Here is a 20,781-nt window from a genome sequence, read left to right as displayed (position 1 = left end):
GTCTTCGCGTCGCCAGAAGCCGCTCGTCCGCGCTTCCCTGCCCCGGGACGCGAAGGTGGCCGCCGCGAGTTGCCCAGGCGCCCTCCCGACGCGCGTTCCGACGTGCTCACCTTCCCGCAGCGCGCCGCCGCCTCCTTCGCTGCCGCTGCTCCCCCCGGAGGGCTCCAACGCCCCCTTGCCGCCTTCCCCAGCCTCCGAGCCGGGCTCCCGGGCTCCGTTCATGCCGACCGCCGCCTCCTCCAGATCCAGGAGGTGACTGACGCTGAAGTTTTTCCGCGCCTGGGGGTTGTCTGCAGGCTCCAAGAGGCGAACCGGGTTGGGGGCGAATTGCTTGTCCACGCCGTAGGCGGCCACCGCTTCCATCGCGCCCGGATCCAGGGTGTGCGGAAGCCCCCCGCCCAGGCAGGAGCTGCGATCTGGCGAAACCCGGGCTTCCCCAAATCCTTTCCCCCCGAAAACTTTTGGTCTGCTTTGGTCCCCCCCCCCTTCTTCCTCGTCCTACGTTTTCCCGGGGGTGTGTGCACGTCTGTGCGTGTGTGTGTGTGCCTGCTCAGGGCGGGCGTGAGCGCCGCTTATTATATCCTATCTCTCCGCGGGTCCGTCTCTGGCAATCTGGGGAGAGCGAGCGAGCGAGCGAAATTCTCCAAACTTTTTTTTCCTTCTGGTCTATCCGCCCCCCCCCCCCTCGCTCCGCCACTCCAGAAAACTTTCCTTCGGTCCGAAGTTGGGAGTAAAGTTTTTTTTTCCTGTCCAGATTGAAATTGACCCGTCTCGGACTGCAGTTTTCGCCCCTTCCCTCCCGAGACTGACAGCGCTTTCTTGAAATCCGTAAACCTCACACCCCCCTCCCTCAGCCCCCCCACTTTTGCTCTTCCTCAATCTCGCCTCCTCTCCTTTTCACACACACACACACCCAAGTTTGGAAAGAGGAAGGGTTAAATTAGAGAGAAGCCAACCCAGTTTATTGCGTTTAAAACATAATTTTTGAGGGGGGGGGAGAATTTCCTTCTTTGCATCCCTTCCCTTGACACCCACCGGCCTTCCCCCTCCTCAAAACAATTGGGCTCTCTTGCAAAAAAATGTGAAATGAAAGACGTCTGGCATTGGAAACCTGCAAATTTCCCAGAAGGAAAACAAAACAAAAAGAAAATAAGAAAATAATCAAGAAAAATGGACTTATGGGGACAAAGCCGATTGTCACCCGGCAGGGGTGTTAAGAGGGCAAGTTAGTTCCCCCAAATGTGTCACTTTACAAGGGTGGAGCTATGCAGATGAGGGGGGCAGGTTCAGCCTATTAGAACAGCCGTCTTTCCCTACAACTTTTAAAACTTTCCTGATATATAAAGACTCCCCTTTGACTTTAAAAAAACAAATAAATGCCCCTTTGAGTCATGCTGTTTTCATGACAACAGCACGGCAGCGGTTTACGGGATTCCTTCTGGACTGATTTTTTTTTTTAACTTCCTTGTTAACCCTACCGCTCTGTGATCACCTGGTGGTTTCCTATCCAAAAAGGAGAAAAACAAATTGTTGACTCAGAAGAACTGTTGATGAGCTATTTCTCCATCTGGTTCTCAAAAAGTCCATGAAATATCAGCTACCTGTAAGAACAGTAGCATTCATCTTTTTTCCTGTTTTCTTCCCTTCTCTGACAAATAAATAAACAGAAATCAAAACCACGGGGTGGGGGGGGACCTTATTTTACTTCTATTTTAGGGCAAAGGGGGAAGAGGATGAACAATTTACAAACAATGTAAAAGTCCTCTTGAACACAATTTATTATTAAATTGTAAAGAGAAGTAATAACCCTGTTGCTGTTTATTCGTTTAGTCGCTTCCGACTCTTCGTGACTTCATGGACCAGCCCACTCCAGAGCTTCCTGTCGGTGTGTGTTCAAAATCCATGCCTAGATGATAGTTTGAATTGGAACCATCCCAAAAAGCAGATAAATGTGTGCAGAATTTCTGGTCCCCTGGAATTCTACATCTGGCAGAATTTTCCACGAACAGAAGAGAGAAGTGAAGCCAATTTAGTGGCCTGCTAGAACCACTGAAATGGAGCAGAGCTTAGAACACAGCTGAGAAGCTGGAACAGAAAAATAATATTACCTTGAAATAGCTTTAATGAGCATGCCAGAGAAACACAGGTTATTGATCTTACACACTCAGCCCTCCCAAGGATAAAGAATCACACGCTTAGATAGATTAGGTTAAGATAAGTAAACGGATTCTTACTGACTTTATTGTTGCTTCTGTTACATCCATCTTGGTGGAAAAGATGAAGTTCCTTTGTTCTTCTGTTCTTTCTAAATACTTAGTTTGCCCTAAACCCTCAGCCCTCTTTGCTGCCAAGGGCTGTGTGGAAGAAAGGGGCAGAATCCTTCGTCAAGGCCTGAGCATGTGACCCTGATGGATGGAAAGCAGAGCAGCATGCTTGCTTCTCCCTGGGTGGAAGAATGAGAAAGAGAGAAAGAGGAAGTGGGAGTGGCAACAGTTTCCTCAGAGTTGCATTGTGGGACAACTCAATTTACATGCTAATCCACATGCTAATGAGGCATGCTGGATTTGCCCGGACTTCCAAGAAGAAGACGATGCAAACAACTCCTTGAATTAAATTGTGGGACTTCAGCCATTAAATCTGCAAGGATCACTGTAAGATTGTAATCGTTCCTAATGACTCAGCATGGAAAGTGCATGGTCTGAGAATCAAGAACATTGTACGGAAACTCTGGGACATTTGGGGGTTAGGCGAGCACACTAAACCACAGATCAAGGTTAACGCTATCCAAAATTAGAATGTGTGGATGCATTTGAATTCGCAGCTGGGGGAATTCCCAAAGTTGTGGGTTCACGTCGCAAACCCATTGGCTTAAAGTGCAGTTGTTTGCAACGGCCTTTAGGACGGGTGTGTTGTGGGAAGGCACGTTGACTGAAAGCAGAGTCTGTTGACTTGGGCGTTGCTTGTTATACAACGATGGTGTTCCGTTGAGTCGACCTGCCTTTGGAGTGGATCCCGCCGTATACATCCCATGCAGGGGGAGAGGCCTCTGCTTTGAGTTGTTCTCTGGGGTGGTGTGACATCCCCCTGCTCATAAGTTATGTTGGAAGAGGGCTTAGAGGTCATTTTAGCTAACCAATCGCTTGGTTAGATTTAGACTGGCTCCTCTAAAATGTTTTGGGGAGATGTCTATCCAGCCTGTAGTAACATATGGCTGCAAGAGCTGGACCATAAGGAAGGCTGAGCGAAGGAAGATCAATGCTTTTGAACTGGGGTGTTGGAGGAAAATCCTGAGAGTGCCTTGGACTGCCAGAAGATCAAACCAGTCCGTCCTCCAGGAAATAAAGCCAGACTGCTCACTTGAGGGAACGATATTAAAGGCAAAACTGAAATACTTCAGCCACATAATGAGAAGACAGGACACCCTGGAGAAGATGCTGATGCTAGGGAGAGTGGAGGGCAAAAGGAAGAGGGGCCGACCAAGGGCCAGGTGGATGGATGATATTCTAGAGGTGACGGATTCGTCCCTGGGGGAGCTGGGGGTGTTGACGACCGACAGGAAGCTCTGGAGGGGGCTGGTCCACGAAGTCACGAAGAGTTGGAAGCGACTGAACGAATCAACAACAACAACAACTATCCAGCCTGTGGTTGAAGACTGCCAGTGAAGAGGAGGACACCGCTTCATGAGGCAGACCGTTCCCCTGGCTGACAGTTCATACAGTTGAGAAGTTCCTCCTGATGTCTAGCCTGAATCTCCTTCCTTGCAGTTTTAACCCACTGGTCCTGATCCTGATTTTCAGGGGGACAGAAAACAACTTCATCCCCTCCTCTAGATGTCTATCTGAAGATTGTTATCACATCTGCCCTCTCTCTTCTGCTCTGCAGGCTGACTATATCCAGATCTTCATACATGTAGTCCTCACTTAACAACCATTCATTTAGTGATGGTTCAGACTTGCGACGGTCCTGAAAAAATTGACTTACAACCGGTCCTCACACTTATGACAGTTGCACTATCCCCGCAATCACATGATCACGATTCAGGTGCTTGGCAACCAGTTCTCATTTATGACCGTTGCAGTCTCCCATGGTCACGTGATCGCCTTTTTTGACCTTACCAGCTGGCTTCTGGCAAGCAAAATCAATGGGGAACTGTGTGATTTGCTTAGCAACCACGTGGTTCACTTAACGACTGCAGTGATCTGCTTAGTGACTGCCACAACAAAGGTCGTAAAATCAGGTCAGATTCACCTAATGACCGCCTTGCTTAGCAACTGAAATTCTGGTCCCAATTGTGGTCGTTAAGCGAGGACTACCTGTAAAACTTGGTTTCCAGACCCCTTGGAAGACCTCTGAATTCACTCCAGCTTGTCAACGTCCTTTTTAGAGGCTGGTGCTGAGAAATTCTGTTACACCGCTGAATCGGTTGGCTGTTTCCAGATGACTCTCCCCACATTTGGGGTGATTCATAATGATGTTAGCTCAAGTCCCAAATGATTGGGTGTTGACTGTCTGCCATTCCCTCCTAAAACATCCTTCCATGTCCTCCTCCTTGAAGCATTTTCTCCCTCTCTACTCTTGATTGGGCAGAGCAATTTACAAGCATTGGAAAACTGGGCACCAACGGCTGTTGATTAAAAAAACCGCCATCCAGCTATTAAAAAAAAAAACCAAGTGGGGAGGGAAGAAAATTAACTGTTGTTTTCTGGGTCGTACTAAAATGAATGCCATGAAAATATCACTCATATCCCTCCGTAACGTCTCCAATGAATAAAGTAAGAAATTATTAGGGCCTGGATTATGGAGATGCTCTCTGAGCTTGGTTGTTTGCTCATAGACGTTTCACTCCCCGACTAGGTAACAAGAGCACCACAAACTTCATGGTTCAACCCTGAGCTCCATATATTCCCTTCTGTTGGGCCTGAATTATTTTATTTATTTGTTAGATTTACATTTCATCCTTCTTCCCCAACCTCAGCATAGTCCACAGCATGCATGACCTTTTCCGATTTTATTCTCAGAACAACAGCCCTACGAGGTAGGTCTGATTGAAAAATAGAGCCTGGATCAAAGACACCCATTGAGTTGCTGTGACTGGGGCTAGACTTGAACCCACATCTCCCCGGTCCTAATCCAACAGTCACAATCAAGAAGCCCACCCTTTGACCCATTGCATCAATACTTTAGAAATCCTATAAATAAATAAATATGCAATCAGAAAACCAACTGATACTTCCAAAGAAAACTTGGTTCAACTTTCTTTTCCACGTTTTTTTCTATAAGGGGGGCTGTAAGCATTTCCTGGGGAGGTGAGTTCCAAAGATGTGGAGCCATTGCTAAAAACTGCCTTCCCTGGTTCCAATCAATCTATAATGAGAGAGGACAACAGGTCCTCGGTAGATGATAGTCAAGCCTAGGAAAACTTGTAGATGATCTTTCAAATAACTTGAAAAACAAACAAACAAGGATGATGAAATAAACAGGACCAGGAAATCTTCTGGCCTATTCCAGCTTTTAGTCCAATGCTCCTCAACCTGTCACCCGAGAGATGTGTTTTAATCTTGCTGGCCAACCTGGAAAAGGAGATGCTCCTCAGAAAAACCATCATAAACATGTCTGAGATGATTGGAATCCTACAGTCCCAGGAGACAACACGGGGTTGTCTTGAGGAGATGTTCAAAAGGACAACTGTGAGGAAGGGTGGAAGTTCTGCAGAACTGTGCTCCAAGAGGTCAGGGGCCATGCAGAAATAAAACATGAAGCCACAGGTCCCTCCCCTGAGGGGTTGCTCGGGATCTGCCCATATGGGACCCCTGACCCCAGAGTCAAATCGGTGGTGTGGGGTAGACCAGCCAGTAGCATCAGGAAGCATCAGGATGAAGCTGAGAAGTTCTCTTGGCAAGCAGATCCCAAATCAGAATCTGTTGATAGGACTGAGAAAGCCAGTGGATCTAAAATTCATCCCAGAAGATGACAATAGCAAACCACTTTGGTCATGTTGTCAAAAGGTGGAAGAGTCAAGCTCAAATTTATGATATAATGTGTTTATTTACTTATATTTCATATTTCGTCACCACCCACCTCACTAAGAGCGACTCTGGGCCTTTGAAGATCTATTCTATTCTATTCTATTCTATTCTATTCTATTCTATTCTATTCTATTCTATTCTATTCTATTCTATTAATTATTTTTCTGTTCTACTCTATTTTTCTATTCTATTCTATTCTACTCTATTATTCTATTCTATTCTATTCTATTCTATTCTATTCTATTCTATTCTATTCTATTCTATTCTATTCTAATTATTTTTCTGTTCTACTCTATTTTTCTATTCTATTCTATTCTATTCTACTCTATTATTCTATTCTATTCTATTCTATTCTATTCTATTCTATTCTATTCTATTCTATTCTATTCTATCGTTCTATTCTATCGTTCTATTCTATTATTATTGTTCTATTCTATCCTATTATTCTATTCTATCCTATCCTATTCTATTCTGTTCTGTTCTGTTCTGTTCTGTTCTGTTCTGTTCTATTCTATTCTTATTTAGGAACAACCAATATATTTCCCCTTCTCTTAGACAACATTAATGGTGGAAGAATAGATTTGGGGATGTTGATAGACTTCTAAGATTTAATTTTTCTATATATTTGTTGTGGTCCATCAGATGAGGATAGATGGAGAAAGGCCTGGATGAGGAAGGCGTTGAGGCCATTGGTTGTTAATGTTGAGGCATCTCATACAAGCCAAGTGATGTCATAGCACCATGATGTCATCAGCAAGGAAGGCAAGTGATGACCTATGAGATGTCACTTGTTGATACCCACATATGCAAAGACGGTTCAGTCCTGCTTTGGAACCCGTAACTGATCTTTTGAATCCTCCATCTGGGATACAACCCACAAGTCCTCAAGGACATTGTCAAATTTATGTTGAAGTTCCATCATTTGCAAAAATAATTGTGGCATAAACACTGGTTTCTATGTCCAAGCAACCCAACTGTAAACAAGCCACATGATAGGGTAGCATGGTTTCTGAACCAGATTTTAGAGTAATCTAACCTTGCTCATGTTTCACTGTCTGGGTTCAGCCCCTCTGGTTTAGGTGTCCTGTGAATGTGGTTACTGTGGTTTATAAATCATGGTTTGTGTCCTAGCACAGCATGTAAGCCCAGGCAACTATGCTTTCTTCAATAAGCCACGGATTAAACCAGGATCACTCATTGGCCATGTTGGTGGGGGATTATGGGAGTTGCAGTCCATGTTGCCTCATTCTGGAAAGCCTTCATAGATGTTAGGTTTGTTCTGCATTGACAGATAATGGTTACTTGAAGAAAGCAACAAGGATAAAGAGATTTGCTCCCTCCCAGATTTCTGGCTAAGATTCTTTCAAACTGATGACAATCAATTCACTAGCACAGACGTATTCTATTTTTACTGGCAGATGTGAAAACACATGACTCTATTAAAAAAATTAAAAAGTTTCTCCTTAGTGAAGCAGATGCCCAACTTGGCTGGTATAATATGTCCAAATCTGTTACAGTCCTATATTTTAAAAACTTAACACTGTTGTGGCTTTGATACTTTCCCCCTCCTCCTCCTCTTCCATCATCATCATCATCATCATCATCCCTTCCTCCTCCTCCTCCTCCTTATTTTCTCACAAAAGGCTGGCAAATTCTACCAATATATGTTTGCAGATGTCAATATGGCCAGAACCATGCAGAATGGATGAATGATGATGTTGATCTGTAAAAATTATCATCTGCCAGGAATGAAAAATTGGTGGGAACATATAGTTGAAAAAGTAGTCGAAAACGAGCAGGTTAAAATATTGTGGGATTTCCGAATACAAACTGGTAAAGTCTTGGCGCACAACACCCCAGATTTAACTGTGGTTGAAAAGAAGAAGGTGTGGATAACTGATGTGGCAATACCAGGGGATAGCAGAATGGAAGACAGAGAATGGGAGAAGATCACAAAGTATCAAGATCTGAAAATTGTTGAAAGATTATGGCATAAACTGTAAACTGCCCAGAGTCCCTCTTTTGGGGGAGATGGGCAGTAATTAAATTTGAATAATTAATTAATTAATTAATTAATTAATAAACCGGCCGTGGTGGTCCCAGTGGTTATCAGCACACTGGGTGTCATTCCAAAAAGCCTTGGACGGCACTTAGAAAATCTGCATATATACTATGCCAATACATTGCAACACTCCTTGGGAAGAATTTGATGCGAATGAAGGCCAACACCAGCTAAAGAATGGGCAGCTGTGATTTCATGTTGTTGTGTAAATAATAATAATAATAATAATAATAATAATAATAATAATAATAATAATAAGGGCATGACTGCTCCTCTCACTTCAACTAAGGTTTTTGGCAGATGGGCAGATGCTCTCATACAGAAAATCTTTTTAAAAATCCCCAGGCTGCTCTTTTTCCATGCTGGGGACGAAAGGTCCAAAACAGAAGCCTAGGGGGGTTCAAAGCCTACAGTGGGGGTATGTGTGACCTTTGACCTCCCAGCAAACTTTTCATTGTCGGAGGCTGCCCCTTCACGCATCTTGCTGTGATTACAGCCTTGAAAAGCCCTGGGCCATATTTGGATGATATTGGCGGATGGGGTTGCGGGAAGGGAGTTAAGATGGGGTTGCGGGAGGGGAGTTAAAAGAAGTCAGGATTCCTTGGTTGCAGGGATCCACCATTAGGATCCCTACCTTCTCTCTGTGTCTCTGCCAGAAGAAGGTGGTCTGGGGCAGGAGGCTGGCCGGGGGTGGGGGAGTGACCCCCAAATGCATTTCAACGTGGAGAGAATAATCAAGTCTCAATCACTGCGGATCTCGTGATTGCTGGTAGTTTGAAGATGAAATATGAGCATTTTTTTTTCTTTTTTATGATCAAAGGAGAACCGAGTTAGAAAGGAAACAGGAGGGCGGCAGAGTGGGATGGGGAGGGAGAATTAGAGGTTGCTGATTCGGGAGGGGGAGGCACAAAGTTTTCTTGGCAGGCCGCTAAAGTTTCTTTAGACACGCCAAGACTTATGCGCCGTGCAGCAGGGGAGCCCAGAATTACCCCTGGACCTTTGGCACAGCTGGAACAGTAAGTCATTGAGAAGTTAAGAGTTTTGCACCGTGTTCCTTGCTGGCCCTTTTGGAAATGGGGGAGGGGGGATTGGGAATCTCAGGATACCCTCCAGCCCCTGCCCTGGAGGTCAAGGTGGTGATTTTGAAAGGAAAATAAATAAATTAAACAGGCCACGTTAATGCAATTTCCTCTGTCATTCGGGTACTTAAAGGCTCTGCATAGGACTGTTTCTCTTGTTTCTGCCCCATCCCATCTTCAGTTCCAAAATTTATACAGGATTAAATGCATTTAGTGCCCATCTTGTTATTTTTAATAGGTCCCAGCTCCATCCATGATTGTTTGGACAGCCATCTGTTTTCAGTGAAAGACAATCAAGTGCTTTTATCTTTATTTGTGGTTTCATTCAACGGGACTAACGAAGGTATCAATTTTCCATCAATACATTTGCAGATAATGAAAAGGAGCTGCTAACAAGCTTATCAGTCTTACTCTGATTTATATCATGCCTTGGGTCAAAGAAACTCAGGGCAACATCTCGGATTCCTCCCCACGCACGCACACACAAGCAATTTCCTTCATGACAGTCCTGCGAGGGAGGTTTGGCAAATCAGACTGGCCAAGCAGGTCCCTGGTGAAATGGTGACTAGGATGTGGATCTCTGACTTTGGCTGATCTCTAAAAGCTGAGCATGATCTGATCTGGTTCGTACCTGGATGGGAGACAACTAGGAGATCCCAAGACTTTGGAAAATTAGAAAGCAGGCCTGGGGGAAAAAAATTAGCAAGAAACCCACTGTAATGGTATGTGGGAATGTCTTTGGGTGACAGGGGGAAAAGCTACAGATGGTCAGATAAGAGGCAGCTGAGCCCACAGAAGGAAAATGGGTGTGGGAAAAGTCTCAGAAGGGACCCTCCCTAGTTTCTTGGACTGTAAAGGTGAGGGGGGAGAGATGTACTTTCAGACTTGCAAGCTACTGCTAATAAATTAGAACTAGCAATTCTGGAGGTGCTTCTCGTCTGGACTACTGCACAAAGCTGATTCCTACTTCTATATTACTGTCCAGAAAACTACATAGATGTGTCCAGAGAGACACCAGGAGTCAAATTTGACTCTGAAATTTGACTCTGACATTTTCCTCCCCAGACAAGGAATCTGCCAAGAAAAAGAAAACCTTTTCAGTCTTCATTCAGCCGCATAAGTGGGGCGGAATCTGCAGAGATTCAAAAACAGTGTTTGAAAAGCAAAGTATGAAACTCTACCTGGACAAAACCAGCTGATCTCACTTTCTCCCAAATCCCATTTCTCCCTTTGCAAGTTTTTTTTCCTAGCCTGTTGGTGAAATCTGGACATGTTAATCCAGTCATATGAAAATATGCACTGAATCCAATTCTCTTAATGCTGGAGATGCTTAATGTGTTAGCGATAACACACGCTTTCCATGCAAGCGTTAGCACCTTCAAGGGAGGAACTGAACTGCAGCTGCCCAAACCTAAAAATCACAACTTGGGCTGCGCAGAAAAATTCAAATTAGAATTCAAAATCAATAAAACAGTAAGAAAATTGACATTTATTGAAAGCCTGGCTCAAGGGGGATTGTAATGGGGAGAAGGAATAACCTTGAGGAGCAGGACACACAAGCAAGTGATCAGATAAGAGAAATCTGAGTCTAGGGCAGAACTGTAATCCGAGGAAGCATCTCAGACAACACCCTCCCTAGTTCTCTTGAAGATAAAGGGAGGGAGGGGGGAAGCACATTCAGGCTTGCAAGATTCTGTTATTATAACCTTATAATAAAAGCAGCATCAGCTTGTGTGATTTTGGTTTCCTAGTCTGATCTTACCAGCCTTGTGAAGTAGACCAGACAGGAAGCACGGCCAGGTGAGCTAATTCTCCTTTTATCAGACAGTTCCCTTGGCTGGGTCTCTTCTCCCTGTCTCCCAAGGTCATTCCCACATACCATTACAGGTCTGCCTTGAAGGGCTGACATGAGTCTTCTAAATGACCATTTTGGAACATGCTGTATTGTGTCCTCCACATCAGGGCTACCTGTTAGCCAGCATCAAGCTGGCTTCTTTATTTAAGAGTGTTGTTGTTGTTTATTCGTTTAGTCGCTTCCGACTCTTCGTGACTTCATGGACCAGCCCATGCCAGAGCTTCCTGTCGGTCGTCAACACCCCCAGCTCCCCCAGGGATGAGTCCGTCACCTCTAGAATGTCATCCATCCACCTTGCCCTTGGTCGGCCCCTCTTCCTTTTGCCCTCCACTCTCCCCAGCATCAGCATCTTCTCCAGGGTGTCCTGTCTTCTCATTACGTGGCCAAAGTATTTCAGTTTTGCCTTTAATATCATTCCCTCCAGTGAGCAGTCTGGCTTTATTTCCTGGAGGATGGACTGGTTTGATCTTCTTGCAGTCCAAGGCACGCTCAGAATTTTCCTCCAACAATTTAAGAGTGTCCCCCCTCATATTTCCAAGAACAACAGTGTTGGATGGCTCTAAGTAACGAAAGATGCCTTGCATCTCTGAGTTACAAGCATGGTGGCCTTCCACTGGACCTCCATACAAACAAGGCCAGAAAACATGGTTTCCCTGGACATCAAAAAGTTCATGTACCTCTTGTTTCTTCTGTACTCCTGACATACATAAACAAGAGTCTGTGAGAAAGGCACCTTATCCACTCTCTGGCTCTCAAGTTTCTGAGTGGCACAACCTAGTTTTTCTCTCTTTTGAGTTCTACAGTCCCTCACCACCACCACCCTCCAGCTGGTTACACTTCTGACCTCTTGGGTTTCATTCACTGGAAGCACGTACCAGAGATGATCTGGAAGGTCAAAGCAATAAATTTGCTTTATTTACACTAGAGGTTAAAGGAAGCCGTTTGCAGGCCATGTGTCTCTCCCCTCTTGGCCAACTGTTTCCAGAATAAGGAGAATATTTGGTGGCTCGGCCTTCCGTAAAAATCAGTACTCTGTGGGAGTGGAGGGACAGGAAGGAGGGGGGAAAAATCTTTCATATGCCATGCACGAAATAATTCTTGAACATTTGGCATGGAGTATCCTAGGAAGAGCATATTTATTCCACTCCAACCTGCCTCCCCAAGAAAATAGATTATTTTCAACCACGCAAACTCTATACCGAGAATCTTTAAACTCTGCTGCTTAGAAGAGAGAGAGCCAAAGAAGATTGATGCCTTCAAATTGTGGATTTAGAGATGCTTACTCAGGGTACCCAGGACTTCAAGAAGAACCAGGTCATCAGTCATAGACCAAGTAAAGGTTGACTGTTCCCATAAGGATCAGCAAGAAGAAACTTACATGATTTGGGCGTGTGATACAAGGAGACATTGGACTGGGGAAAAATGATTATTCTTGGCAAAGTTGAGAGGAGTGGAAGAGAAGGGTAAGAACAGGTAAGGCAGATGGACATCATCAAAGAAATGACCAGTTCCGTGTTTTTCAAACTTGGTAACTTTAAGATGTGTGGATTCAGCTCCCAGATTTCCTCAGCCACCATGTCTGGACTTGGCTGGGGAATTCTGGGAGTTGAAGTCCACCTATCTTAAAGCTGCCAAAATTGCACTAGGGCGTAGCAGTGAGGATGGGTCTAACGTGACCCTCTCAATGAGTGAGATGATGTTGGTTGACCAGCAGTTTGAGACAATATAAGCCAGTTTCCTGTGGTTTGGACCAAACAACGTTCCCTGCTTCCCATTTGCACTTTTGTGAGATTCCTCAAAATCTGCCTTCAGCTTTCCTACCCCTGGTCCTCCAGCTTCTCCTGGCTACTTCATGGGAAAATTCGCTTGCTCGTCTCTCGGGAGCGCCAGTTGGCTACTAAGACAGTAATTCTGTACAACGAGCTGGTGTAATAGACATAAATCAAGCGCAAAAGCCTGGTAAGTCAGCACATGACAGGCATGAAGGATTCCCTCCGGAGCCCTTTCCAAGCCTGCTCAAGTGTTTGGGAGCCCAGAGGTGGAAAAGTTGTGATCCAAAAATGCAAGACTGGTTGAATTGGGGGGGTGGGGAGTGGGGGGGATTGTCCTGTGAAGGAAGCCGGACAATTTACAAAATTAATTCCATTACTTAAAGTTGCACTTAGTTGGAGTTTACTGGGAACAGCCCACCTTCTACAGAATTCCTAGGTGGATATGTCTCTTGATAAGAGGGGGGAAAAAAGGCATTGCAATTCATACAAAGCCAGAAAGTCTCTCTTGCTTTTCTGTATACCCCCCACCCCCATCTTCCTGGGCTAAGGGGCTTCTGTTTTTCTTCCTCATCTGCAAGTTCTTTTTAAGCAAACTTTCTCCAGATGATTTTAAAAAAAAAAAGCACAATTGATTCTTTTTCTCCCATGGGAGTGATTTGATTCCAGTTGACTGCATTTTCAAACCTGAAGGCAACTGTTGTGGTCTGCTCCATCAGGTCGCGTCCGCAAGAGCAGAAGATCCTGGAGAAGGCCAAAACACACCCGTTAAGGCTTTTTACCGGCACATGATTCATCCGAACTGGAGCCATGAAGTGTAACTCCATGTCAAGAATGGGGGCTGAATGTAGCAGTGGATAGTAATGTTTGGGACGATGTGGAGCAGGAGAAAAGCTTTGCAGTTCTTCCTGAGGGCTAGAAAGATCTAAATCAACTTTTACCCATCCCAAGGGCTCGTGTGGATTCACACAGATCCTGAAACTCAGATTAAATAAGCATGTGGGTATTGACTCTGCAATGTAAGATTTGCATCTTCCCAACCATTGTGTTTCTCAACCTTGGCAACTTTCAGTTGGGTGGATTCCAACTCCCAGAATTCCCCAGCCAGCATTGAGGTAGTCCTCACTTAATGACCATTCATTTAGTGATGGTCCAGACTTACGACGGTGCTGAAGAAAACAATGTACAGCTGGTGCTCACACTTAATGACTGTTGCAGCATCCCCGTGGTCATGTGATCACAATTTGGGCGCTTGGCAACCAGTTTGCGTTTATGACCGTCGCAGCATCCTGTGGTCACATGGTCATTTTCGATCTTCCTGCCTGGCTTCTGGCAAGCAAAATCAGTGGGAACTGCATGATTCACCTAATGACCACATGGTTCGCTTAATGACCACCGCAAAAAAGGTCATAAAATCGGGTTGTATTTGCTTAATGACTGCTTAGCAACTGAAATTCCAGTCTCAATTGTGTGAGGAGTACCTGTTATTGTTATGGTATTGTTATCCCTATTGTTATTATAGTATTGTTATCCCTATTCAGCACAAAATGAAATTTCTCAGAGCAACTTACGTGTTATCAGTGATGGCAGCTTTGCATTCTAAAGGATGCAACCTTTTTTGACTCTGTTGTTCAGCACCTAGAAATGTCAGATATACTGCTTTTGAACTGGAGGTTCTTAACAGCTGTTAATATAAGCTAACTTTCCCTTAATAACTCGGGGCCTTTCAGATATGCTGAACTTCAGTATCCATCTGTGGGCTAGGGGATCTGGGAAGCACACAGCTAGGGCAGGCTGAGATTGATTTTTCTTTGCTAAATCCCCTTTTAAAGCTGGTGACCATCACTGGAAGACAGTAGAGATAGTCCTCATTTAGCAACCACAATTGGGGCTGGCAATTCAGTCATTAAGCAAAGTGGTCACTAAGCAAAACTGCAACTGTGCTTATGAGATTGCTTCAGCTTTCCTTTGCTTTATAGACTTGCAAAAGTCATAAATGTGAGGATGGGTCATGAAGTTACTTTTTCATCACTGTCGCAACTGCGAATGGTCACTAAATGAGGCTGTCACTAAATGAGGACTACCTGTAGTAGACTTTGTTCATATCTAAAAACCTGCTTTCGCCTGCCACCAAAGGCATCTGCTAAGAACCATGTTCATGGGGCAGGAGGGCCCCCTGTTTTGGCAAGGGAAGTATTTTCTTTCTATTTTCCTCTCCATCTTGGCATAAATACTTATATTGTATACAATATATTGTAAACCTCCCAGAATCGCTTTTTGAGTGAGACGGGCGGTGACTACATTTGACGTATAAATAAATAAATTTATAAATTTATAAATTTATAAATGTATAAATCTGAATCTTCTCTCCCCTCCCTTTCTTCTATTATAGCACTCACTCTGTCCCCAAACTTTAAAAAAAGCCCCCGTTCCCTTTTGCATGTTTTCTTGCAGAACCATTTTAGCTGTATTTTTCTAAGCTTTTTTTTTTCCCCCCGTGTTGCGGGGAGACCTCGATTTCTATTTTTGGAAAAGGGACAGTGTTGTGCTGGAGTTGCTGAACATCAGATACTCGCGGGGTGTTCAGCAGCGACTGGAGCGGGCAAGGGAAGGAGGCTTATGTCTTATTTCATTCTTGATTTATTTTTAAAGCCAATTCTGGCGGGTTTCACCCAGAGAGATTTTCCCTGGCAATAACCATGGCCAGGCTAAATCAGCCAGGGTTCCAGGTGCCAAGAGATTGTCGTTCTGCTTCAACAGAGACAGGCAGGCCTACTCCATAAGGACTCCTTCTCTGCCAACACAGGGAAAAGTGTGCCAGGAAGATTGAGTTTGGGTCCTAAATTTGGAAGAAACGCTGAGCGGCTGCAAGCGGCATGGCTCAGGGAGCGGAGCATCCGTCCACCCGCTACGCTCGTTCTTTTTCTGACAGTTGGGCATGGAAACATTCTGGAAGTTCTGCTTTGTTCCAGGTAGCAGTGAAGCTGGTGTTCTTCCACCCCTGAAGGAAGGACAGAAACTCAGCTACTTTGCAGACTTTCTATAAAAGGAAACAGGAAAGTGCTGCTGGTGAGGCAGAACGCCTAGCAGGGACAATGTCCACTAGGCACGCAATGATTCTTTCACTCTTTGGATCTGCTTTTAATCCAAGGAGTTCAGGATCCAAGATCCATCATCATTCTTTGCTATCTCACTTCACAACAATCTAGCAAGGAAGAACAGCTGGGAAGAATAATGTTGAGCGAGGAAGGAAGGGACCCTGAGCATATTCAAGGACAGGAGAAATTGTCTAGGTTCACACCACTTGCTAGATCCTCAACCCAGGTTAATGGATTGTGAGAGGTGCCTTGACATCACATGATGATGCCCAAATCTTCCTTCCTTCCTTCCTTCCTTCCTTCCTTCCTTCCTTCCTCCCTCCCTTCCTCCCTCCCTCCCTCCCTCCCTCCCTCCCTCCCTGCCTCCATTCAGCAAAATGTTTTCTCTAGTTTGATGTTTTCTCAGTGATCTAAACTGGTCCAGTTTCTTCTCTCAAACAGTTTTTGGCCAATTATGCTCTGAACTTATGCTCTCTTAGAGGGCCATGAAATAAATAAAATAAAAGTGTAGAACTACTCTGCACTGTTTTGCATTCCATCAGTTAAGGTAGGACAAGAATCAACAGGTGGAAGCTTACAGAGGGAGATCCAAATTCAAATTAAGGAGGAAATTCCTGATTGTCAGAGCTGTGGAACAGTGGGCCAGCCTGCCTCCTGGAGTCATGGGGTCTCCATCAGTGGAAGTTTTCAAGCAAATGTTGGGCAGCCGCTTGTCTGGGATGGTTGAAGGATTCCTGCTGAGGACAGGGGGTTGGACTAGAAGACCTCTAAGGTCTCTTCCCATTCCATGATTCCATGATTCCTTGATTCCTTGATTCCTTGATTCTGATTCCATGATTCTGTGATCCTATGATCCTATGATTCCTTGATTCTATGATTCCATGATTCTATTATTCTAATGTCCATAGCATCTGTGAGTAGAGTACAGTAGAAGCTATATGGAGGGAGATGCAAACCTGAAATAAGGAAGAATTTCCTGACCGTGAGGGCTACGAAGCAGTGGTCCAGCCTACCTCCTAGAGTCAAGGGGTCTCCATCACTGGAGGGTTTCAAGCAAAGGTTGGACAGCCACTTGCCTGGGATGGCCTGAGGACTCCTGCCCTGGGCAGGTGGTTGGACTAGAGAATCTCCAACTGTATGATCCTACAAACTCATTTTCTAGATGGTTCAGTAATACAGTTCCCTTCAGTCATAGGTGCTTCCTCTCCACCCAAGACTGTTTCAGCAACCTTTTTCTCTGCTTGCCAACCGCCCCACACACATTCCTTGCTGCTCCCCCACCAACCCACTTCCCACTTTTTCTCCCCAGCCCTCTATGGCTTGGCTATTTTCCTTGCCTCCTCCCTTAGCACTGATCCCACCCCAAACCCATTCTCCTTCAGCCCTTCAGCAAGATGGGAAAAGACTGGATATATATATATATATATCAAAGTCGCACATATTGAATCCAGATGTGTTCTTCTGCACACAAGCCTTCCAGCAATTTAATTAAATTTCCCCAGACAGCCAGGAGGGGTTCTTAATGATCAAATTTCCCTGGCCCTCTTCCTAAAATGCCCCCTCCGTTCCCTGCCTCCCTGGTGGATAAATAATGGCTTCTACCCAGGTCCAAACAATGTTAACCAAGGACCAGATTAAGCCTCTGATACTTGTTGAGTTAAGAAGGGGAAAAAAAAGGAAAGGAAGTTCTTCTCCATTCGCACCCACCTCCTCTCAAACCGATGTTCCCCTCCTTGTTTTTCCTTCGTCAGGCAAAAGGGATTGGTTTACACAAAAAATGCAAGCCCTCTGGAATCTAGTCTGTTTTCTCCGGGGATCCACATGGCAGCACGTGCTTACCCAGCAGCCAAGAGCTTTCCTAAAATGTGTGCTGTGATTAAAACAAAGTATAAATGCACAAAAAGTGGGGGGTGGGGGTCGGGGGGCAAGCATCCCATAGGGCTGAGTCCAAAGAGGGCTGGGGCAAGTGTTAGACCTAGGTAGCTCCCCCACCCCCAATTTGCAATCCCCTTCTCTGATTTTTTCCCCAGACTTTTCCTGGGACAATTGCTAAGAATCTGGTTTAATTCTGGGCTGCTGGGCTGAATCCTGGAAGTTGCTAGATGGGTGTTGCTTGGAGCCTTCCAGATGTTCCTGGGCTACAGCTCTGAGCACCCCCTACTATCTGGCCACTGTGGCCAGTTCTTTTGAGGAACCTTCTTTGGAAACATCTGGAGAGCTGAAAGTTGCCTCTGAATATTTGAAGAGGGCAAAGTCTGGCGACCAAACCTTGGGAAGGAAGTTATGATCTGTCTGATGTTGGGTAGGATTCCACATGGAGACATGGGTCCAGTTCTGGATGCTACATTTGAAGAAGGACTCAGAGAAACTGGAACAAGTTCAGAGAAGGACAAGGATGATCAAGGGCTATAACCTGAGGAGAAGTGGAAGGAACTTGGAGTCCTAGGAAGAGAGGATTGAGAAGAGATAGGACAACCCTTTGCAAATATCTGAATCCTTCTCTGCTCTGATAGAGAACCTGGGAGATTTCCTGGGGGTTTGCAAGAAGGTAGATTCCAACCAAACATCATAACAATAAGGGATGAAAATGGGACCATCTACGGCTGGTGGGAAGGGTTCTCCCACATTGGTAGTCTCCAAGTAGAAGCTACATACTGGGGATGGTCTCACTCTGGATTTCCTGCCTTGGGTTGGACAAGACGTCCCAGATGACATCTCCTTGGTCTATGACGACAATTACACCTAGTGTCGCTCAGTGTTTGGGGGAAATGTACTTATCCATGTAGAAATCAAGTGATAGTGCAGTTCCCAGGTCTTCCAAGGCGCAAGTTTTATGGGATACCAAATTCCCAGGTCTTCCAAGATGCAGGAGTCATGAGATAACCCAGTTCCCAGCTCTTCCAAGGTTGGAAGGATAGGTAGATGATAGGTATGATAGATAGATAGATAGATAGATAGATAGATAGATAGATAGATAGATAGATGAGAGAGATAGGACATGGATGGATGGATGGATGGATGGATGGATGGATGGTAGATAGATAGATAGATAGATAGATAGATAGATAGATAGATAGATAGAGTAGATAGATGACATGATGGATGGAAGGAGAGAGAGATGACATGGATGGATGGAATGGAATGGATAGGTACATGGGAGATGGAGGAATCAGTAGTGGCACATTGGTTATAAATGGGAAATCCAAGGTGCAAATGCCAATCCTGCCACAAACTCACTGAAAGCCTTCAGGTCAGGAGTGGGGCACCCGTAACTCTCCAGGGGCTGGATTCCAACTCTCATCATCCCCAGCCAGCAGTCACAGGTCACAGTTGATAGGATAGCCAACTCATCCCTGATTTCCCCCCACTTTCATGGAGATGGCAAATCTCTCAGCACCTCTGCAATATGGAAAACACCAGCCTAGCATGCTCTACCCTACAGAGTTGTTGTTCAGGATTACCTTGAGCAGATCCCAGCCAAGCACTTGAAATGTGAAACCTTATTAGCCTTGGCCCCCGTCTGCCTGTAAATGCCACTAGGCATACCTGGAGCCTTGCAAGCAAAGCCTTCGGCACACAGCTTGGAAAGGAGAGAATGCACTGCATGCAGCTGGTCGCCACGTAAGGTCACTTTATTTATTTATTTATTTACTTACTTACTTACTTACTTACTTACACACACACACACACACACACACATATATTTGAAGCTATTTCAAACAGCTGGAAAAGCAGTAGGGGGAAGAAAGGCAAGGGGAGAGAGAAAGAACTGCACACTGAAAGCAGAAATATGCAGATTAGTATGAATCTAGTGTAATCTTTTGCCTGCATTAGTATTTGCAGGATTCTAGCCCAGTGTCTGGATATTTCTTAATCCAGATTTTTTTTTTTCCAAAAAAGGCTGCAACGATTTTCAAAGCAACTTTTGCTACCTTACAGAGTGTTGGTTTGCAAACTCTTTTTCATAAACTCTTTCCTAATGCACACTTTTTAAAATATATACTGAAATTAGGTGGTCTTCCTGTTGATCAGCATCAGTTGACCCCCTACTCCCACCCGCACCCTCTGTCCTGCTCAGATTGGTTTCTCTTTTTGAAGGAGAAGAAAATTTGGGAGGATTTCTCCTAGCTGGAGTGTGAGACTGTGCCATCCATTTTATTGTGCCATCCTTGTTACGCTTCTGTTCAGTCCCAAGAGAAGCTCTTAGAAGGGAATGATTGAATGATTCAGTGATTCATTAATTCTTTGCTTCTAAGATTCAATGTGACTGTGATTCATTTATTCCATGATTTAATAATTTTTTGGTTCTATGATTCAGTGATTCTTTGGCTCTATGATGCAACAAGTCTGTGATTCAGTGATTCAATTATTCAGTAATTTGGTGATCCAATGATTACATAATTCAGTAATTCTTTGGTTCTATGATTCAGTGACTCGGTAATTCAGTGGTTCAGTGGTTCAATGATTCAGAGATTCAATGGGCCAATGGATTAGTGGTTCAGTGATTCAGTGATTCAATATTGCTTTGGGTCTATGATTCAATGAGCCTGTGATTCAGTGATTCAATTATTCAGTAATTTGTTGATTCAATGATTACATGATTCAATAATTCTTTGGCTCTATGATTCAATACTTCACTGGTTCAGTGGTTCAATGATTCAGTGATTCCTTGATTTTATGATTCAATGAGTCTGTGATTCAGTGAATCAAGCATTCAGTGATTCCGTGATTCTATGATTCAATAATTTTTTAGTTCTTTGATTCAATTTCAGCGATTATACCCTTGGATGACAGAAGTTACCAATGGGTCCTAGTCTTGATGGCTGTTTGCGACTTCTTGTACCACAGCTCGTACCACTGGAATATCAGTTACTAGGATGAGCACCGGAAGA

General features: G+C 44.6%; 2 protein-coding genes across 2 annotated transcripts in view; one reads left to right on the top strand and one right to left on the bottom strand.

The window, feature by feature from the left end:
- The window catches only part of PRRX2 (paired related homeobox 2), a 58,249-nt gene extending 57,886 nt beyond the window's left edge, over positions 1–363 (bottom strand). Inside the window, exon 1 of the mRNA XM_063316147.1 lies at positions 141–363. Within this exon, the coding sequence (XP_063172217.1) occupies positions 141–363 (223 nt within the window). The remainder of the gene's footprint in view (positions 1–140) is intronic.
- The window catches only part of ASB6 (ankyrin repeat and SOCS box containing 6), a 114,522-nt gene that overhangs the window by 74,695 nt on the left and 19,046 nt on the right, over positions 1–20,781 (top strand). The window lies entirely within an intron of this gene.

The sequence above is a fragment of the Candoia aspera genome, chromosome 16, assembly GCF_035149785.1.
Source record: "Candoia aspera isolate rCanAsp1 chromosome 16, rCanAsp1.hap2, whole genome shotgun sequence".
NCBI lineage: Eukaryota > Metazoa > Chordata > Lepidosauria > Squamata > Boidae > Candoia > Candoia aspera.
The sequence above is the reverse complement of the archived record's forward strand: the minus strand, read 5'-3'. Positions and strand labels throughout refer to the sequence as shown.